The sequence below is a fragment of the Salvelinus sp. IW2-2015 genome, unplaced genomic scaffold (genome assembly GCF_002910315.2).
Source record: "Salvelinus sp. IW2-2015 unplaced genomic scaffold, ASM291031v2 Un_scaffold2887, whole genome shotgun sequence".
Classification (NCBI taxonomy): Eukaryota; Metazoa; Chordata; class Actinopteri; order Salmoniformes; family Salmonidae; genus Salvelinus; species Salvelinus sp. IW2-2015.
In genome coordinates, this window is record NW_019944186.1 from 20,359 (window position 1) to 36,089 (window position 15,731).

Here is a 15,731-nt window from a genome sequence, read left to right on the forward strand (position 1 = left end):
GTGTAGTAACGTACTCTTAGTGTCCAGCTGTGTACAGTGTAGTAACGTACTCTTAGTGTCCAGCTGGGCTCGGTACTTGGTGAATCCCTTCAGTCGGACCCTCTCCCCCAGCAGCTGTAGGAACTCCTCCAGAGCAGGACCCGCTGAATCATTATTATACATATCCTCTTCACTGCTCTGTCCCGACGCACAGTACATCACCCCCACCTTCAACTGGAAACTCAACTACAGACAGAGACAGAGAAGAGAGAGACAGAGACAGAGACAGAGAGACAGAGACACAGAGAAAGAGACAGAGACACAGAGAGAGAGAAAGAGAGAGAGAGACAGAGACAGAGAGAGACAGAGAGAGACAGAGAGAGAGAAGAGAGAGAAGGAGAGAGGAGAGAGAAGGAGAGAGAGAGAGAGAGAGAGAGATTACATTCGTGCTATTTAAAGTTCTCTGCAAGTGATAAATTGTGAGACTTATGTTATTTTTCTGTTGTCTTATTGGTAACTTTCTCTAAATCCCCAAGTTCTCTCAGAGATCCCAGTTTGAAGACTCCCGGAATCCGGAGGGAATAAGCAGGAAAATCCAGAATCCCTCGAGGAAAGTTTGTATCATTTTACAACCCTTCTTGTGTCCTTACCCCCTGTTCGTCCAGCTTCATCAGCTGCTCTGTGACTTTAGGTGTGTTAAGTGCCAGTCTGAGACAGTGGGCGGTCAGCTCTGGTACCAGGTAATCTAGCACCTCTTTGAGGGGTAGACCCCGAGCCAGGCCGTGCTTAGAGGTGGAGGGCACCGCATCCTCCAGAATGGATCCACGCAGGGTGGAGAGCTAGAGGGGAGAGGTGATAGGAAGTGGGGTGAGGAGAGGCAGGAAGAGAGGGATAAAGATATCCATTATTACACCAGACTGGGGGAGAGAGAGAGAGAGAGAGAATAAATAAAAACAACCCATATTTATGTTTATTTATTTTACTTTTTTGCACATTGTTAAAACACTGTATATAGACATATGAAGTGTCTCTATTCCTTTGGAATTTAAGGCTAAAACTAACTTCCTGAGGGGAGAAAACACACACACACACACACACAGGTTAAAACAACCTTCAGTGGAGGACAGCATGAATAATAGAAAGATCTAGCAGGACCTGCCTTCATATCTAGAAGGACCTGCCTTCATATCTAGAAGGACCTGCCTTCATATCTCACTAACAGTAAACACCCAGAGTCCAGTCCAGTGTGTGTGTGTGTGTGTGTGTGTGTGTGTGTGTGTGTGTGTGTGTGTGTGTGTGTGTGTGTGTGTGCATTCATGTCCCTGTGCTCTCACTGAGAAGTGACTCACAGTACTGTGTCCTTAGGTTTTTAAATGCGGTTAAATATGCTGGATATTATTACATGTGGTCAAGTGTATTATTGTAGTGTTCTGACGGAGACCCCGTGGAGGTAAATGTGTTGACGGTGGAGAGGACCCAGAACACTGGACTAAACTATTCTTCCTCTGACGTGGTCTCAACCTACACACACTCACAAACCTGCCCACCTTCCAGGCTGGAAATAGCAGCAAGTGGAGAAGAGAAGAGAGAAGTGCAGAGGAGGAGAGGTGGAGAGAGGAGAGGTGGAGAGAGGAGAGGTGGAGAGAGGAGAGATGGAATGGAGGAGAGAGGAGAGGTGGAATGGAGGAGAGAGGAGACGTGGAATGGAGGAGAGAGGAGAGGTGGAGAGGGAGAGGTGGAGAGGAGAGGAGAGGTAGAGAGAGAGAGAGAAGTGGAATGGAGGAAAGGTTAGAGAGGTGGAATGGAGAGGAGAGGTGGAGAGAGGAGAAGTGAATGGAGGAGAGGTGGAATGAGGAAGAGGAAGGTGTGGGGGACGAGTGAGGAGAGGAGAGTGGAATGGAGGAGAGATGTAGGAGAGGAGAGGTGGAATGGAGGAGAGAGGACGAGAGGTGGAGAGAGGAGAGGTGGAATGGAGGAGAGAGGAGAGGTGGAGAGGAGGAGAGAGACAGGTGAGAGGAGGAGAGGTGGAATGGAGGAGAGGAGAGGTGGAAGAGGAGGAGATGAGGATGGTGGAGAGAGGAGAGGTGGAATGGAGGAGAGAAGGAGAGGTGGAGAGGAGGAGAGAGGGACAGGGGAGAGGAGGAGAGGTGGAATGGAGGAGAGAGGAGGGGAAGGAGGAGGAACAGGTGAGAGAGGAGAGGTGGAATGGAGGAGAGAGGACAGGTGGAGAGAGGAGAGAGAAGTGCAGAGATGGAGAAAGAGAGGAGAGAAGGGAGGGATGATAACATTACTGGTTCAATCTGCAGGCTCTCAGGAAAAGGAGTGAGGTAGAGAGGGCGGGGATGAGGAGGGAGGGAGGGGTAGAGAGCAGGTGAATGGGGATGAACTGACATTGTTGCCTATAGTAATACCAGGGTCCTAAGGAATTGAAGAGGTAGTTGAAGCTGATGACTTGAGAAGTTGAGATCAATGAGTTGTGGTGAATGAAGAGGAGAGAAATACACTATGAACAAGCCTGGTTATTCACTAAGAATGAACAAAAGCAGGGAGAAAGGACAGACTGCGAGGGAGACGGGTGAGAAACCAGGGGCTTTAGTTAGTGTCTTGTTACCTTCGCTGGTTCTGAAGATGACTCTGTAGGTGTACTGCTGTCCATGCTCTTGTGTTCCTCCAGCTTCTCTCTCCGTCAGACTCACTGCTACTGGACCCAGAGTCTCATCTACACCCAGGTAGTTCCAATGCTCTGGACGAGAGAGGGAGCGACGAGAGAGAGGGAGGGACGAGAGAGAGGGACGAGAGAGAGGGAGGGAAAGAGAGGGAGGGAAGAGAGGGAGGGAAAGAGAGGGAGGGACGAGAGAGAGGACGAGGAGAGAGGGACGAGAGAGGGAGACGAGAGAGAGGGAGAGACGAGAGAGAGGGAGGGAAAGAGAGAGAGGGAAAGAGAGAGAGGGACGGCTGGTGCGAGACCGGAAGAGAGAGGGAATTTTTTTTTTTATCAGTGATCCTCGCCACTTGCGGTTCACTTATCGCGGATTCGCTATTTCGCGGATTTTTCATAATGCATTTTTTTTTTTTTTTTGGTGCATGTGCTCTGCATTCTGATTCGCTAAAAACTCACTCCCGCTTCTTGTATCAAAACAATGCTACGAATTGTGCTATCATTTTGTCGTCTCGTGCAGTTATGTGTACGTACATAAAACAGCTTGGCAAATTTACATTAAGTTGGCCAAATTATCTTGTAATTTCGAACATCTCCTAAACCATAATGTCGACGAAAACGGCCTACACGTGAGTCACTGTATTTGTATACATGTAATAGTTGCTAATTGTAAAAAAAAAAAAAGTTTTCTATTTCGCGGGATTTCACTTATCGCGGGTCATTTTCGGAACGTAACCCCCGCGATAAACGAGGGATTACTGTATATATTGCAATATAAGAGAAGTAGCACACACAGCCTGATGTCAACCTACAGCCTGATGTAAATCTACAGCCTGATGTAAACCTAAAAGCCTGATGTAAACCTACAGCCTGATGTAAACCTACAGCCTGATGTAAATCTACAGCCTGATGTAAACCTACAGCTGATGTAAACCTGACAGCCTGATGTAAACCTACAGCCTGATGTAAACCTAAAGCTGTGAAACCTACAGCCTGATGTAAACCTAAAAAGAAGCACTTCCGTGTCATAGTACCAGCTCTCCCTCTCTACCCATCCATCCCTTTCTCCCTCCCTCCTTGTAGGTAGAAGTACTTCCTGTAGAGTACCCCAGGTCCCTCCCTCTCACCTCTCATAGAAGTACTTCCTGTAGTAGTACCCCAGGTCCTCCTCTTCACCTCTCAGATAGAAGTACTTCCTGTAGTAGTACCCAGGTCCCTCCCTCTCACTCTCAGGAAGAAGTACTTCCTGTAGTAGTACCCAGGTCCCTCCCTCTCACCTCTCAGGTAGAAGTACTTCCTGTAGTAGTGCCCAGGTCCCTCCTCTCACCTCTCAGGTAGAAGGTACTTCCTGTCATAGTACCCCAGGTCCCTCCCTCTCACCTCTCAGGTAGAAGTACTTCCTGTCATAGTACCCCAGGTCCTCCCTCTCATCTAGATAGAAGTACTTCCTGTAGTACCCAGGTCCCTCCCTCTCACCTCTCAGATAGAAGTACTTCCTGTAGTAGTGCCCCAGGTCCCTCCCTCTCACCTCTCAGGTAGAAGTACTTCCGTAGTAGTACCCCAGGCCCTCCCTCTCACCTCTCAGGTAGAAAGTACTTCCTGTAGTAGTACCCCAGCCCTCCCTCTCACCTCTCAGATAGAAGTACTTCCTGTAGTAGTACCCAGGTCCCTCCCTCTCACCTCTCAGATAGAAGTACTTCCTTGTAGTAGTACCCCAGGTCCTCCCTCCACCCTCAGGATAGAAGTACTTCCTGTAGTAGTACCCCAGGTCCCTCCCTCTCACCTCTCAGGAAGGACTTCCTGTAGTACCCCAGGTCCCTCCCTCTCACCTCTCAGGTAGAAGTACTTCCTGTAGTAGTAAGCCCCCAGGTCACAGTGTTCTACAGATCGTCTGGCCCTGTCGGCGTGTTGTCCCTGTCCATCTTTAGGGGCCTCCAGCACGGCCACCCCGGCATTGGTGAAGTGGGGGAGAGTGGTCTCCAGGGGCCCCTCCTCTGAGCCACCTCCCCCCCCAGAGCTCCCTCCACTGCCTATACTCCCCTGCTGGGAGGGGGAAGAGGAGCAATGTTAGATTGGAGGTAAAGGTAAAGGGGTAACATTTATTTGAGTTGACATAAGCATACAGTACATGCTTATAAACTGCTTATGAATGCATTATGTACGGGTTCTAAATGTGTTAAAACCTCTTAAGGCTCGGGGGGAGTGTTCGGAAGTTGGGATGAATGACGTGCCCAAAGTAAACTGCCTGTTACTCAGGCCCAGAAACTAGGTTATGCACAATTTGTAGCATTGGATAGAAAACACTCTGAAGTTTCTAAAACTGTTAAACTAATGTCTGTGAGTATAACAGAACTGATATGGCAGGCGAAAACCTAAGGAAAATCCATCCAAAACAAATATAGGACCCAGATTGCAGTTCCCAGGGCTTCCACTAGATGTCAACAGTCTTTAGAAAGTGTTTCAGGCTTGTTTTTTGAAAAATGAACAAGTTGTAGTTTTTCCAAGGTGTCTCTCATTAGAAAAGTAGTCTTGTTGCGTGCGTGAATGAGGTCCGCGCTCTTCGTAATTGATCTTCCCTATTGAACATACTATGCTTCGTCTTAAATGTTATCGTTTATTTAGATATTAGAGTACCTGAGGATTAATTAGAAACATAGTTTGACTTGTTTGGACGAACTTTACAGGTAACGAGTGGATTAATGAAATCAACGGCACCAACTAAACAGACTTTTTTGGATATAAAGAGGGACTTTATCGAACAAAACGACCATTCATTGTGTAGCTGGGACCCCTGGGATTGCAAACAGAGGAAGATCTTCAAAAGGTAAGTGATTTATTTTATCGCTATTTGGGATTTTGTGACGCCTGTGCTGGTTTGGAAAAGTATTTTTATACCTACAGGGGTCCTAAAATTCTACATCAAATAGTTAAATGACCCTTGGTATGACCATCTTAAAACAATTCCATATGACCATCTTAAAACAATTCCATATGTCAGCTTAGTAGAAGCCCAGCCCCTTACAGGGGTGGCAGGTAACCTGGAGGGTAGGAGCGTTGGGCCAGTAACCAAAAGGTTGCTGGATCGAATCCCAAGCTGACAAAGTAAAAATCTGTCATTCTGGTGAAAGATTTGAGCTAATGCAGAGATTTAAGGTCTCGTAAAGTTATGTCTTTGTCCAATATCTATGATGGTACCAGAGTTATCCAGATAACACATTCCATTAACTGATCTGTGAGTGAGTGTATATTGTGTGGGTGTGTGCCTGCATGCATTCGTATTGCCGGTGAGTGTCCATGCCAGTGTATTTATGGTATCCTCGTCCTACCTGTTTAGAAGGGCGGATGTTCCTTTCTCCCTCTCCTCCCAGTTCCTTCCTAAAACAGGGACAGTTCAGCACCAATTCATTGCTCTGGTCATCCCCAGGATCCAGGGCAGGGTTAGTGCCATGTCCCCCTCCTGTACCCAGACACCCCTCCTTCCCACTTAGCTCCTCCTGCGACCCGCACGGAGACCCGCCCCCACCGTATACTCCGCTCTGATTGGACGAGAGGGAGGAAGTGGCAGAGGCCGAGGCGGCGGCTGCAGCCGAAGCTCCTGTGGTGGTGTTCTTGCGTTTCCCGCCGGATTGTCGTCCCTGGATGGCCTCGTTGAGGTCGAAGAGGATACTCTGCACGTCAAAGTGGGCGAAGCCCTTCTGACAGATCCAGGGTTTGGGGCTGTTACCGTCCTCCCGCCCCCCGTCTTCTATGTCTGATCCGGCACGGGACGAGTCGCCCTCGGCCTTGACGCTACGAAGCTTCCGGAAGATGGACTCCCCGCCCGTCTCCGACTGGAATAAGATAAAAATGTACTTCATTATCCCCATGTTGTTTGCTTCACTGTGCATAAACACAAACACATTAACAAATAAAGTATGGGTAAAACATTTTGATAAGATTGATGAAATGTAATATTGGTGTAATGTACAGACTCATAATAACAAAGTTAAACAGAAACATATCAAGCATAGACCACTACAGACAAGATAGATACAATCAACCAATGAGGGGATAGTAAAACCGTGCAGTTCGTGTTCAATACCTTGGATCTCCTTTTGAGTTGTTTCTCCCTTTCCTTCAGGCGACTGGCGGGGCTACCTCTGGCAGTACCCAGGGGTCCATCAGGCAGATCCAGGGCAGCCTGTTTGTGCGGGGCGACCGTCAGCAGCTCCCCGAGTCTGTCCGGTGCCGGGCTGCGCTGGTCTGGTGCATCCTGGGATGTATAACCCTTGGAATGAATGGAATTATTTGACATATTTAAAATACATATAGAGTTGCCTCAGGAATATAACAATACATATATACATATAGAGTTGCCTATATATAATATATATAACAATACATACATTCTACAAGTAAAAATTAGTTTTAGGAAGATTAGGTTTATTTGAACATCTTGGTACATATGCAGAACCATACATAAAATGTGATTTAATGATAAAAATGAAAATACATATGGACAGCGCATCATAAATAACTGATATATATCAGAAAGGTATACCACTAAATCAATTAAGACACAAACCTTGAGCATATCGAAGAAGCTCTCCTCTGAGCCTGTCTGTTTGTCTATGGAGGACGTGCTGCCGTACTCTCGGTGCATGGGCGTCCAGCCAGAGAAGGACCAGCCCTCGCCCCCGTCACCCTCCAGCTCAGAGATAGTGATGTCACTGTTGGAGCGCTGGCGGATACGCCTCATGCCTTTACGCGGCGAGCCCTGGTAGCCGTCCGGCGACAGGTAGCGGTTGTCTTTGCTGTGATGTCTGCCGTGGTGCATCTTGCTCTTCAGGGTGTTGTGGATGTTCCGGAGCATCGACGAGTCCTGAGGGCTGATCAGGTGGCCCAGTTTAGCTGACATGCTGCTATGGGCCAGGGGCGCCGAGCCTGAACCCGACCCCGAGCTCCGCTCTCGTTCGCGTTCTCCGCCCGACCCGCGTTCTCCGCCCGACCCGCGTTCTCCGCCACCTGAAGATGACATGGTAGAACTCGGAGAGTCCGTATCTACGGTGATGTGCCACACTCCACCCGTTCCGTCCCTTTTCGGGGGCCAGTCTGCCACGCGGGCCCTGACCCCCATCTTGGGAACCCCCGGGGTGGAGGATGAAGAGGAGCCGGACGAGGAAGAGGAGGTGAGGTGGGCGCTTTCGGAGCGGGGTGGGGGGGCGCCACCGTTGGGGAGGCGCAGACGGCGAGTGTAGAATTCATCAGAGGCAGGTACCGAGCCGCCCACCGAACGCTCCGTCTGAGACCGCTTCAGACTGGTCATGGTGGGTAAGGTTAGGGGGTAAAGGTTAGGGGGTAAGGTGGAGCTCAGCAGTAGAGATGGAGCATTATGCCCAGGGAGAGGAGAGGATAGAGAGCCTCACAGAGCATTGGTGGCTGGGAGGACTGGAGGAGGGCGGACAGAACGTTGTAGCTAGTGCTGGTTCTCCTCGGGTCTGCTTGCTGCTTCGGTCTCTGGTGGGCACGGTGGACTCTACAGAGGAGAGAGAGAGAGGAAGGGAGAGGAGAGAGAGAGGAGAGCGAGAGAGGAGAGAGAGAGAGGAAGAGGAGAGAGAGAGGAAGAGGAGAGCGAGAGAGGAGAGTGAGAGAAAGAGAGAGGAAGAGGAGAGGCTATAATACATCTGAAGTAGTTTTTTATCAAGCAGAAGAAACAAATAGACATTACATGAGATCCAGACAGCTGTTGTTAAAGAAGCACCTGAATGTCTCTGTGACAGAAACTAGCATCTACGTACACAAGACCTGCTAAGACTTGTATTCACAAAACCTTAATCTCTTTAAGAGAATAATAATTTAAGATGGGCTACTTCAGTTCATTTCAAACCAACTGATTACCTAAGATAACACAACGCTTATCAGTTGATACACGGCTGTTCATTATCAGATGAGAAAGCTACACTATATATACAAAAGTATGTGGACACCCCTTCAAATTAGTGGATTCAGCTATTTCAGCCACACCTGTTGATGACAAGTGTGTAAAATTGAGCACACAGCCATGCAATCTCCATAGACAAACATTGGCTGTAGAATGGCTTTACTGAAGAGCTCAGGGACTTAACATGGCACCGTCATAGGATGCCACCTTTCCAACAAGTCAGTTCATCAAATTTGAGCCCTGCTAGAGCTGCCCCGGTCTGTAAGTGCTGTTATTGTGAAACGTCTAGTAGCAACAACAGCTCAGCCGTGAAGTGATAGGTCACATAAGCTCACAGAACGGGACTGCCGAGTGCTGAAGTGTGTAAAAATCGTCAGTCCTCGGTTGCAACACTCACTACRGAGTTCCAAACTGTTGCCACAAAGTTGGTGAAGCTTGAACTGTTCCTCGGGAGCTTCATGAAATGGCTTTCCGTGGCCGAGCAGCCGCACACAAGCCTAAGATCATCATGCACAATGCCAAGTGTCGACTGGAGTGGTATAAAGCTCGACGCCATTGGACTCTGGAGCAGTGGAAACGCGTTCTCTGGAGTGATGAATCAACCTTCACGATCTGGCAGTCTGACAGATGAATTAATGTTTGGTGGATGACAGGAGAACACGACCTGGCATCATGCATAGTGCCAATTATAAAGTTTGGTGGAGGATAAATAATTGTCTGGTGCTGTTTTTCATGGTCTATGCCCCTTAGTTCCAGTGAAGGGAAATCTTAACGCTACAGCATACAATTACATTCTAGACGATTCTGTGCTTCCAGCTTTGTGGCAACAGTTTGGGGAAGTTCCTGTTTCAGCATGACAATGCCCCGTTGCCCAAAGCAAGGTACATACAGAAATGGTTTGTCGAGATCGGTGTGGAAGAACTTGACTGGCCTGCACAAAGCCCTGACCTCAACCCCAACAAACAACTTTGGGATGAATTGGAACGCCAACTGCGAGCCAGGCCTAATCACCCAACATCAGTGCCCGACCTCACTAATGCTCATGGCTGTTCCAACAGCACACAATCAAAATGTACTCTGACAGGGAAGAGAGAGAGAGAGAGAGAGAGACAAGAAGCAGATAGAAAGAAGAGAGAAATCATGATCGAGAGAGATGATCACGTTGAGAAGATTAACAGTCCATGACGTCTCTCTCCTCTGTGTGATTGTGTAATGTTAAAGCCCTCTCCATCATGCAACCTGACAAACTATTTCCTTCTCTCTGTGACTGTCAGATAAAGTCAGATAGACATTTTAATAGGCTAATTGCTTAGTCTTATCACAGGTCACGTCAGGTAAAAAAAAACAGAGACACGTTCCGAATGGACCCAAAGACAGTCAGACAAGTTCTGAAAAGGACCGTGGAACACAGACCCAAACAAACCAGCGCAGGTTAATCAAGAGAGAACCGTTCAGATCCGAGAGCAGAAAGAGAGAGGAAGAAACCAATGACCGGGTGCTGCCAGCGCCATCGATAAACAAGTGATACTGACCAAATGAGCCACAGTTACCCGTACTTAAAAACAGATCACCTAAAAAGTTTCTACTTTCCTAAAGCAATAATGGTCCATCTTACGGTTCAGCTGTCAGAGATGTGAGCGTTAAATGCATCAGGGAGTCAGTCGTCTGTACCGGCACCAAAACTACAGTATTTTTTCCTTCATAGCTTATTCTCCATCTTCTTTTTAAATAACGAGACAATTTGACTGATTTAAACTAGTTTTCTCACGTCTCTCTGCAGCAGACATACAGTGAGCAATATGTCTGGAACATCGAATCACAATAAAAATCACACTATCGAATCGCAATTCATATAGAATTGTGAGAATCGCAATACATATCGTATCGGCACCTAAGTACCTAAGTAAATATGCCGGCAGCATTTTCCCGACACAGACATGCAATTTCTTTATTCTTGTCAGATAAGCTATAGAGATATAGACGTACAGAAACACTTCTTGTCAGATAAGCTATAGAGATATAGACGTACAGAAAAAGGCAAATTCATACATTTTCAAATCAGGATTTTTTATTTATTTTTATATAAAGTATTATATTGTTAGATTAAAAGAGTAACTCTGGTGGGCCTAAAACATTCTTCCTCAACTCAAGTTCAACTGTCCGGAGTCAGTGGGAGCGCAGGTGTGCACTGCCTTCGTAGGCCTGCAGTAGCTAAAGCCTAATAGCCTCCAACACCACACCTTCACAAAAGTTTATACACTCTATTAGGGTCATATAAAAAGTAAGTCGAGCCATTGTTTATAGCAGGGGTGTCAAACATACGGCCCCCAAGGAGGTTCGATCAGGCCCGCAGGATAATTTGAAAGTGGAAAAAATGCATAAAAGACATGGAATTAATATTTTTAATTCGCTGCAATTCATGGATTATCCGCTAAGGGGCGCACTCTTTCCATCAGAGTAGAAGACAAGCCGCATCACTGAGACAGACTGAAAACAGCAGACGGTATCAATGCGCCATCTGCTGCTTGTTACGACGTTGTTAATACCTTGGTCTCTACCTCTCCGCTACACCCTCATTAGCCAAAATGTCGTTATCCAAACGGAGAAAAGTAGATAAGGAGTGTAGAATTTTCAAAGAAAAATGGACCACGTCCTATTTATTTACAGAGATGCACGGAAAACCTTCGTGCTTGGTGTGTTTGCAACAAGACTAGACTAACACCTTTAAAATGCTGCCTTAGATACTGTTTGCATTGAAAGAATACAGCTCTGTGAAGATGAATCCTTACTGTGGTGATTTAAAAAATGTGCACTTTAATGTTAGTCAGCAGCTTCAAAACAAAAGTTGTGTGATGGAATTCTACTGTTCATACAACTCCATAAATTTTCCAGTATGTATTGTATGTGTAGTATGTTCATGTATGAAGTTTACAGATTTACAGGACAGGCGAACACTTTCTTCATTACACATTTAAAATCACTCTCCTTAGTTTGTAAGGTGTACGCATGGATTACATTTAGATTTTTAATGCGTATGTGTAAGTGGTTTAAAAATTCCTTTCTTTAAAAGTCTCATTTAATCTTAAAGTGCATTACTATATTTTTCAGTACCAATTAAAGTTTTGTGCCTTTGTACAATCAGTGGGATCAGTTGCAATGCATATTTGTGAATGATAAAAGTAAATTGCACATTTGTCTAAGGAAATATGGAGTGTTTCATGAAATGTTTTGTAAAAGGATAGTTCATTAAATTTCAATATTTTCCTAATGTTCTTGTGCTTCTTTACACCAAAACAAAGGAAAGACATGATATTTTGGTTATTTATAGCAGAGTATGGTATAATTTTAATGGTCCGGCCCACTTGACATCTCCCTAGGCCGTATGTGGCCCACGATGCGAAATGAGTTTGACACCCCTGGTTATAGGGACAATATAAAAACAGGTTATTATATTACGGCATTAAATTAAGCTTATTTTTGCATCTCAGCCTCCTTGGTTTTTTATTTTCATGCCAGTAGCCTAATTCTATTATTGCAGCAAACAAAAACAACTTCAAATTGGCAAAAGAAAATGGCTCAACAGAATGAAATAAAACACTTGTTTATTAAAAGAACTGGTTTAGAACAGGCTATATTGCAGCAATTACCAACAAAAGGCGAGTTCCTACCGTACCCAAAAAATGACAGCAATTAGGCTAATTAGATTTATTTTACAACAGGCCTACTCACTCCCTAACTCACCTCCCTCCCTCCCTCACTCCCTCCCCTCACCTCCCTCCCCTCACCTCCCTCCCCTCACCTCCCTCCCTCCCACCTCACCTCACTCCCTCACCTCACCTCACTCCCTCACCTCCCTCACTCACTAGGTGCAGGTGAGCAGAGATCTGTATATAATGATGCCGTTGTCATGTCTCCGCCCTAACAACAGGAGTCGTTGTCCCAAAGGCAAGGAAGGCAGGCGACAAGCATCAGTCCACAATAAACCCATAGAAACACACAGGGCTTATTTTGGTGAGAGTGAAACCTCTCGATTCGCCATCTCCTCTCTAATATGAGGTGAGCGGACGGAACCAGTTTTAGCTGGACCGAAGCTATACTTCTTGAGTGTCAATTGGCTGACACAGATAACAAGCTTGTGGAGTTCTCATCACCTCACACATTAAATGAACAGATGACGAGAGTAGGGATCTCTGAATTTTGGGTCTGTTGGACACTTGACTACATCTACTGCCCAAATACGAGGTATTTGTCGAACAACGATGCCAATGACAACCCGGTGTGTTGTTTTAGTGGGACCTAGCCTAAACCCCATGACAACCCGGTGTGTTGTTTGAGTGGGACCTAGCCTAAACCCCATGACAACCCGGTGTGTTTTTTAGTGGGACCTAGCCTAAACCCCATGACAACCCGGTGTGTTGTTTTAGTGGGACCTAGCCTAAACCCCATGACAACCCGGTGTTGTTTTAGTGGGACCTAGCCTAAACCCCATGATACCCCGGTGTGTTGTTTTAGTGGGACCTAGCCTAAACCCCATGACAACCCGGTGTGTAGTTTTAGTGGGACCTAGCCTAAACCCCATGACAACCGCGTGTGTTGTTTTAGTGGGACCTAGCCTAAACCCATGACAACCCGGTGTGTTGTTTTAGGGACCTAGCCTAAACCCCATGACAACCCGGTGTGTTGTTTTAGTGGGACCTAGCCTAAACCCCATGACAACCCGGTGTGTTGTTTTAGTGGACCTAGTCTAAACCCCATGACAACCCGGTGTGTAGTTTTAGTGGGACGTAGCCTAAACCCCATGACAACCCGGTGTGTAGTTTTAGTGGGACCTAGCCTAAACCCCATGACAACCCGGTGTGTTGTTTTAGTGGGACCTAGTCTAAACCCCATGACAACCGCGTGTGTAGTTTTAGTGGGACGTAGCCTAAACCCCATGACAACCCGGTGTGTTGTTTAGTGGGACCTAGCCTAAACCCATGACAACCCGGTGTGTTGTTTTAGTGGGACCTAGTCTAAACCCCATGACAACCCGGTGTGTAGTTTTAGTGGGACGTAGCTAAACCCCATGACAACCCGGTGTGTAGTTTTAGTGGGACGTAGCCTAAACCCCATGACAACCCGGTGTGTAGTTTTAGTGGGACCTAGCCTAAACCCCATGACAACCCGGTGTGTAGTTTTAGTGGGACCTAGCCTAAACCCCATGACAACCCGGGGTGTAGTTTTAGTGGGACCTAGCCTAAACCCCATGACAACCCGGTGTGTTGTTTTAGTGGACCTAGCCTAAACCCCATGACAACCCGGTGTGTTGTTTAGTGGGACCTAGTCTAAACCCCATGACAACCCGGTGTGTTGTTTTAGTGGGACCTAGCCTAAACCCCATGACAACCCGGTGTGTAGTTTTAGTGGGACCTAGTCTAAACCCCATGACAACCCGGTGTGTTGTTTGAGTGGGACCTAGCCTAAACCCCATGACAACCCGGGTGTGTTGTTTAGTGGACCTAGCCTAAACCCCATGACAACCCGGTGTGTTGTTTTAGTGGGACCTAGCCTAAACCCCATGACAATCCGGTGTGTTGTTTTAGTGGGACCTAGCCTAAACCCCATGACAATCCGGTGTGTTGTTTTAGTTGGACCCAGCCTAAACCCCATGACAATCCGGTGTGTTGTTTTAGTGGGACCCAGCCTAAACCCCATGACAACCCGGTGTGTTGTTTTAGTGGGACCTAGCCTAAACCCCATGACAACCCGGTGTGTTGTTTTAGTGGGACCTAGTCTAAACCCCGAAGGGTAATCCACGCTGACATACACATCCAGAAAAGACTCAGGTTGTGCAGCAGGAGCACCGAAGATACACCTGTCACACCGTCTCACTGAGCAATGTCTAGTTTCCTCTCCACACACACACATTCACACTCAGAATTGTCAGTCTCCTCTCCTCCGTATCCCAGCAACCACCTGCTAAGTGTCTGTCTCTCTCTCTGCTGGGCTGACGATGAGGTGGTACACACTAATGTGTGTGTGTGTGTGTGTGCCAGGGTTTCTGTAAGCTGGTAACTCCTGGCTTTTGGCAAAAAAATAAAAGTGGGAAATAAAATTGTTGCCAAATTGACCAGGAGATAAACAATGGTAGGCAGGCTATCAGCACGTCACCCAGCACTTTACAATATGAGCAGGAGGCAGTAGGCATTTTGAAAACATACTTAATTAACATACCTAATTAACATAATTCATTATTTGAAACCTGAATGTTTTACTTCATATTATGACGCATGTCTTTCTTACCTTGTTTGAAAATCAGACCATAGAAACGTGAATGTATATTTTTTAAATAAATAGGCAGCCCGTGACTTCCAAGTTTGGGGATGCATACAATTTATCCTTCCATTTCTACCCAATCTGTGTGTCAGTTATGATTTTCCTATGTGCATTTTCATTTCAATAATAACATTTTAGTCTCTCAAAATCATTGTCAAGTGGTTGATCATAAAAAACGTAATCAAAATTATTTTAAAAAAAATCTAAATTCAACTAAATGTGAGATCACCAGCCTCTACTATCATATATATATATATATATATATATATATACACACATATACTATACTATCACTAACCTCCAGACACACTGATACTCCGTGATCACTGGCAGCTAAACAGCCTAAATGAGAGTCAGGAACTCAGAGATGGTCAATGCAGTCTCTGGCCCAATAACTTCTATTGTCAACTAAGTACAGATTCAGCCCATCTGCCTCCCTATCGGTGGTCTTCACTTGGGCCATGGCTAGAGAACCTGCAACAACGTATCAACTAGCCTGTTCCCTCAGCCAATGAGATCGGGACAGACAGCTGTCCCGATCTCAAAGTGATTTTTTTTTTTACAAGACAGAGAAAGCAGACTGATGCTCATTGCTCACATGGAACACTCCAAGCAAAAGACAATAAAAACATGAACAAAACTCATAAATTATAGTTTAGGAAATACACCAAAACTTGTTTCTCACAGTGTAGCAGGTTGTGAACAGTGCAAACAGCGTTTCCACTGAGAATGAGAACAAAGTTTACAAGACAACTTAGTTCTCTTCAAGGACAGAGTTGAAGTGCCCCTTCTCTGAAAACGTGTGTGCGCGCTCGTTCCATTGTTAATTCCACGTTGGTTCAACATAATTTCATTCAA

General features: G+C 46.2%; 1 protein-coding gene across 1 annotated transcript in view; it reads right to left on the reverse strand.

The window, feature by feature from the left end:
• Positions 1-15,731, reverse strand: part of LOC112074943 (signal-induced proliferation-associated 1-like protein 1) — a 76,470-nt gene that overhangs the window by 17,946 nt on the left and 42,793 nt on the right. The window contains exons 2-8 of the mRNA XM_024142018.2: positions 7,203-8,153; positions 6,720-6,905; positions 5,965-6,468; positions 4,468-4,681; positions 2,594-2,722; positions 630-820; positions 51-225 (exon numbers count right to left, since the gene is read on the reverse strand). Of these exons, the coding sequence (XP_023997786.1) occupies positions 51-225; positions 630-820; positions 2,594-2,722; positions 4,468-4,681; positions 5,965-6,468; positions 6,720-6,905; positions 7,203-7,943 (2,140 nt within the window). The 5' untranslated portion in view covers positions 7,944-8,153. The remainder of the gene's footprint in view (positions 1-50; positions 226-629; positions 821-2,593; positions 2,723-4,467; positions 4,682-5,964; positions 6,469-6,719; positions 6,906-7,202; positions 8,154-15,731) is intronic.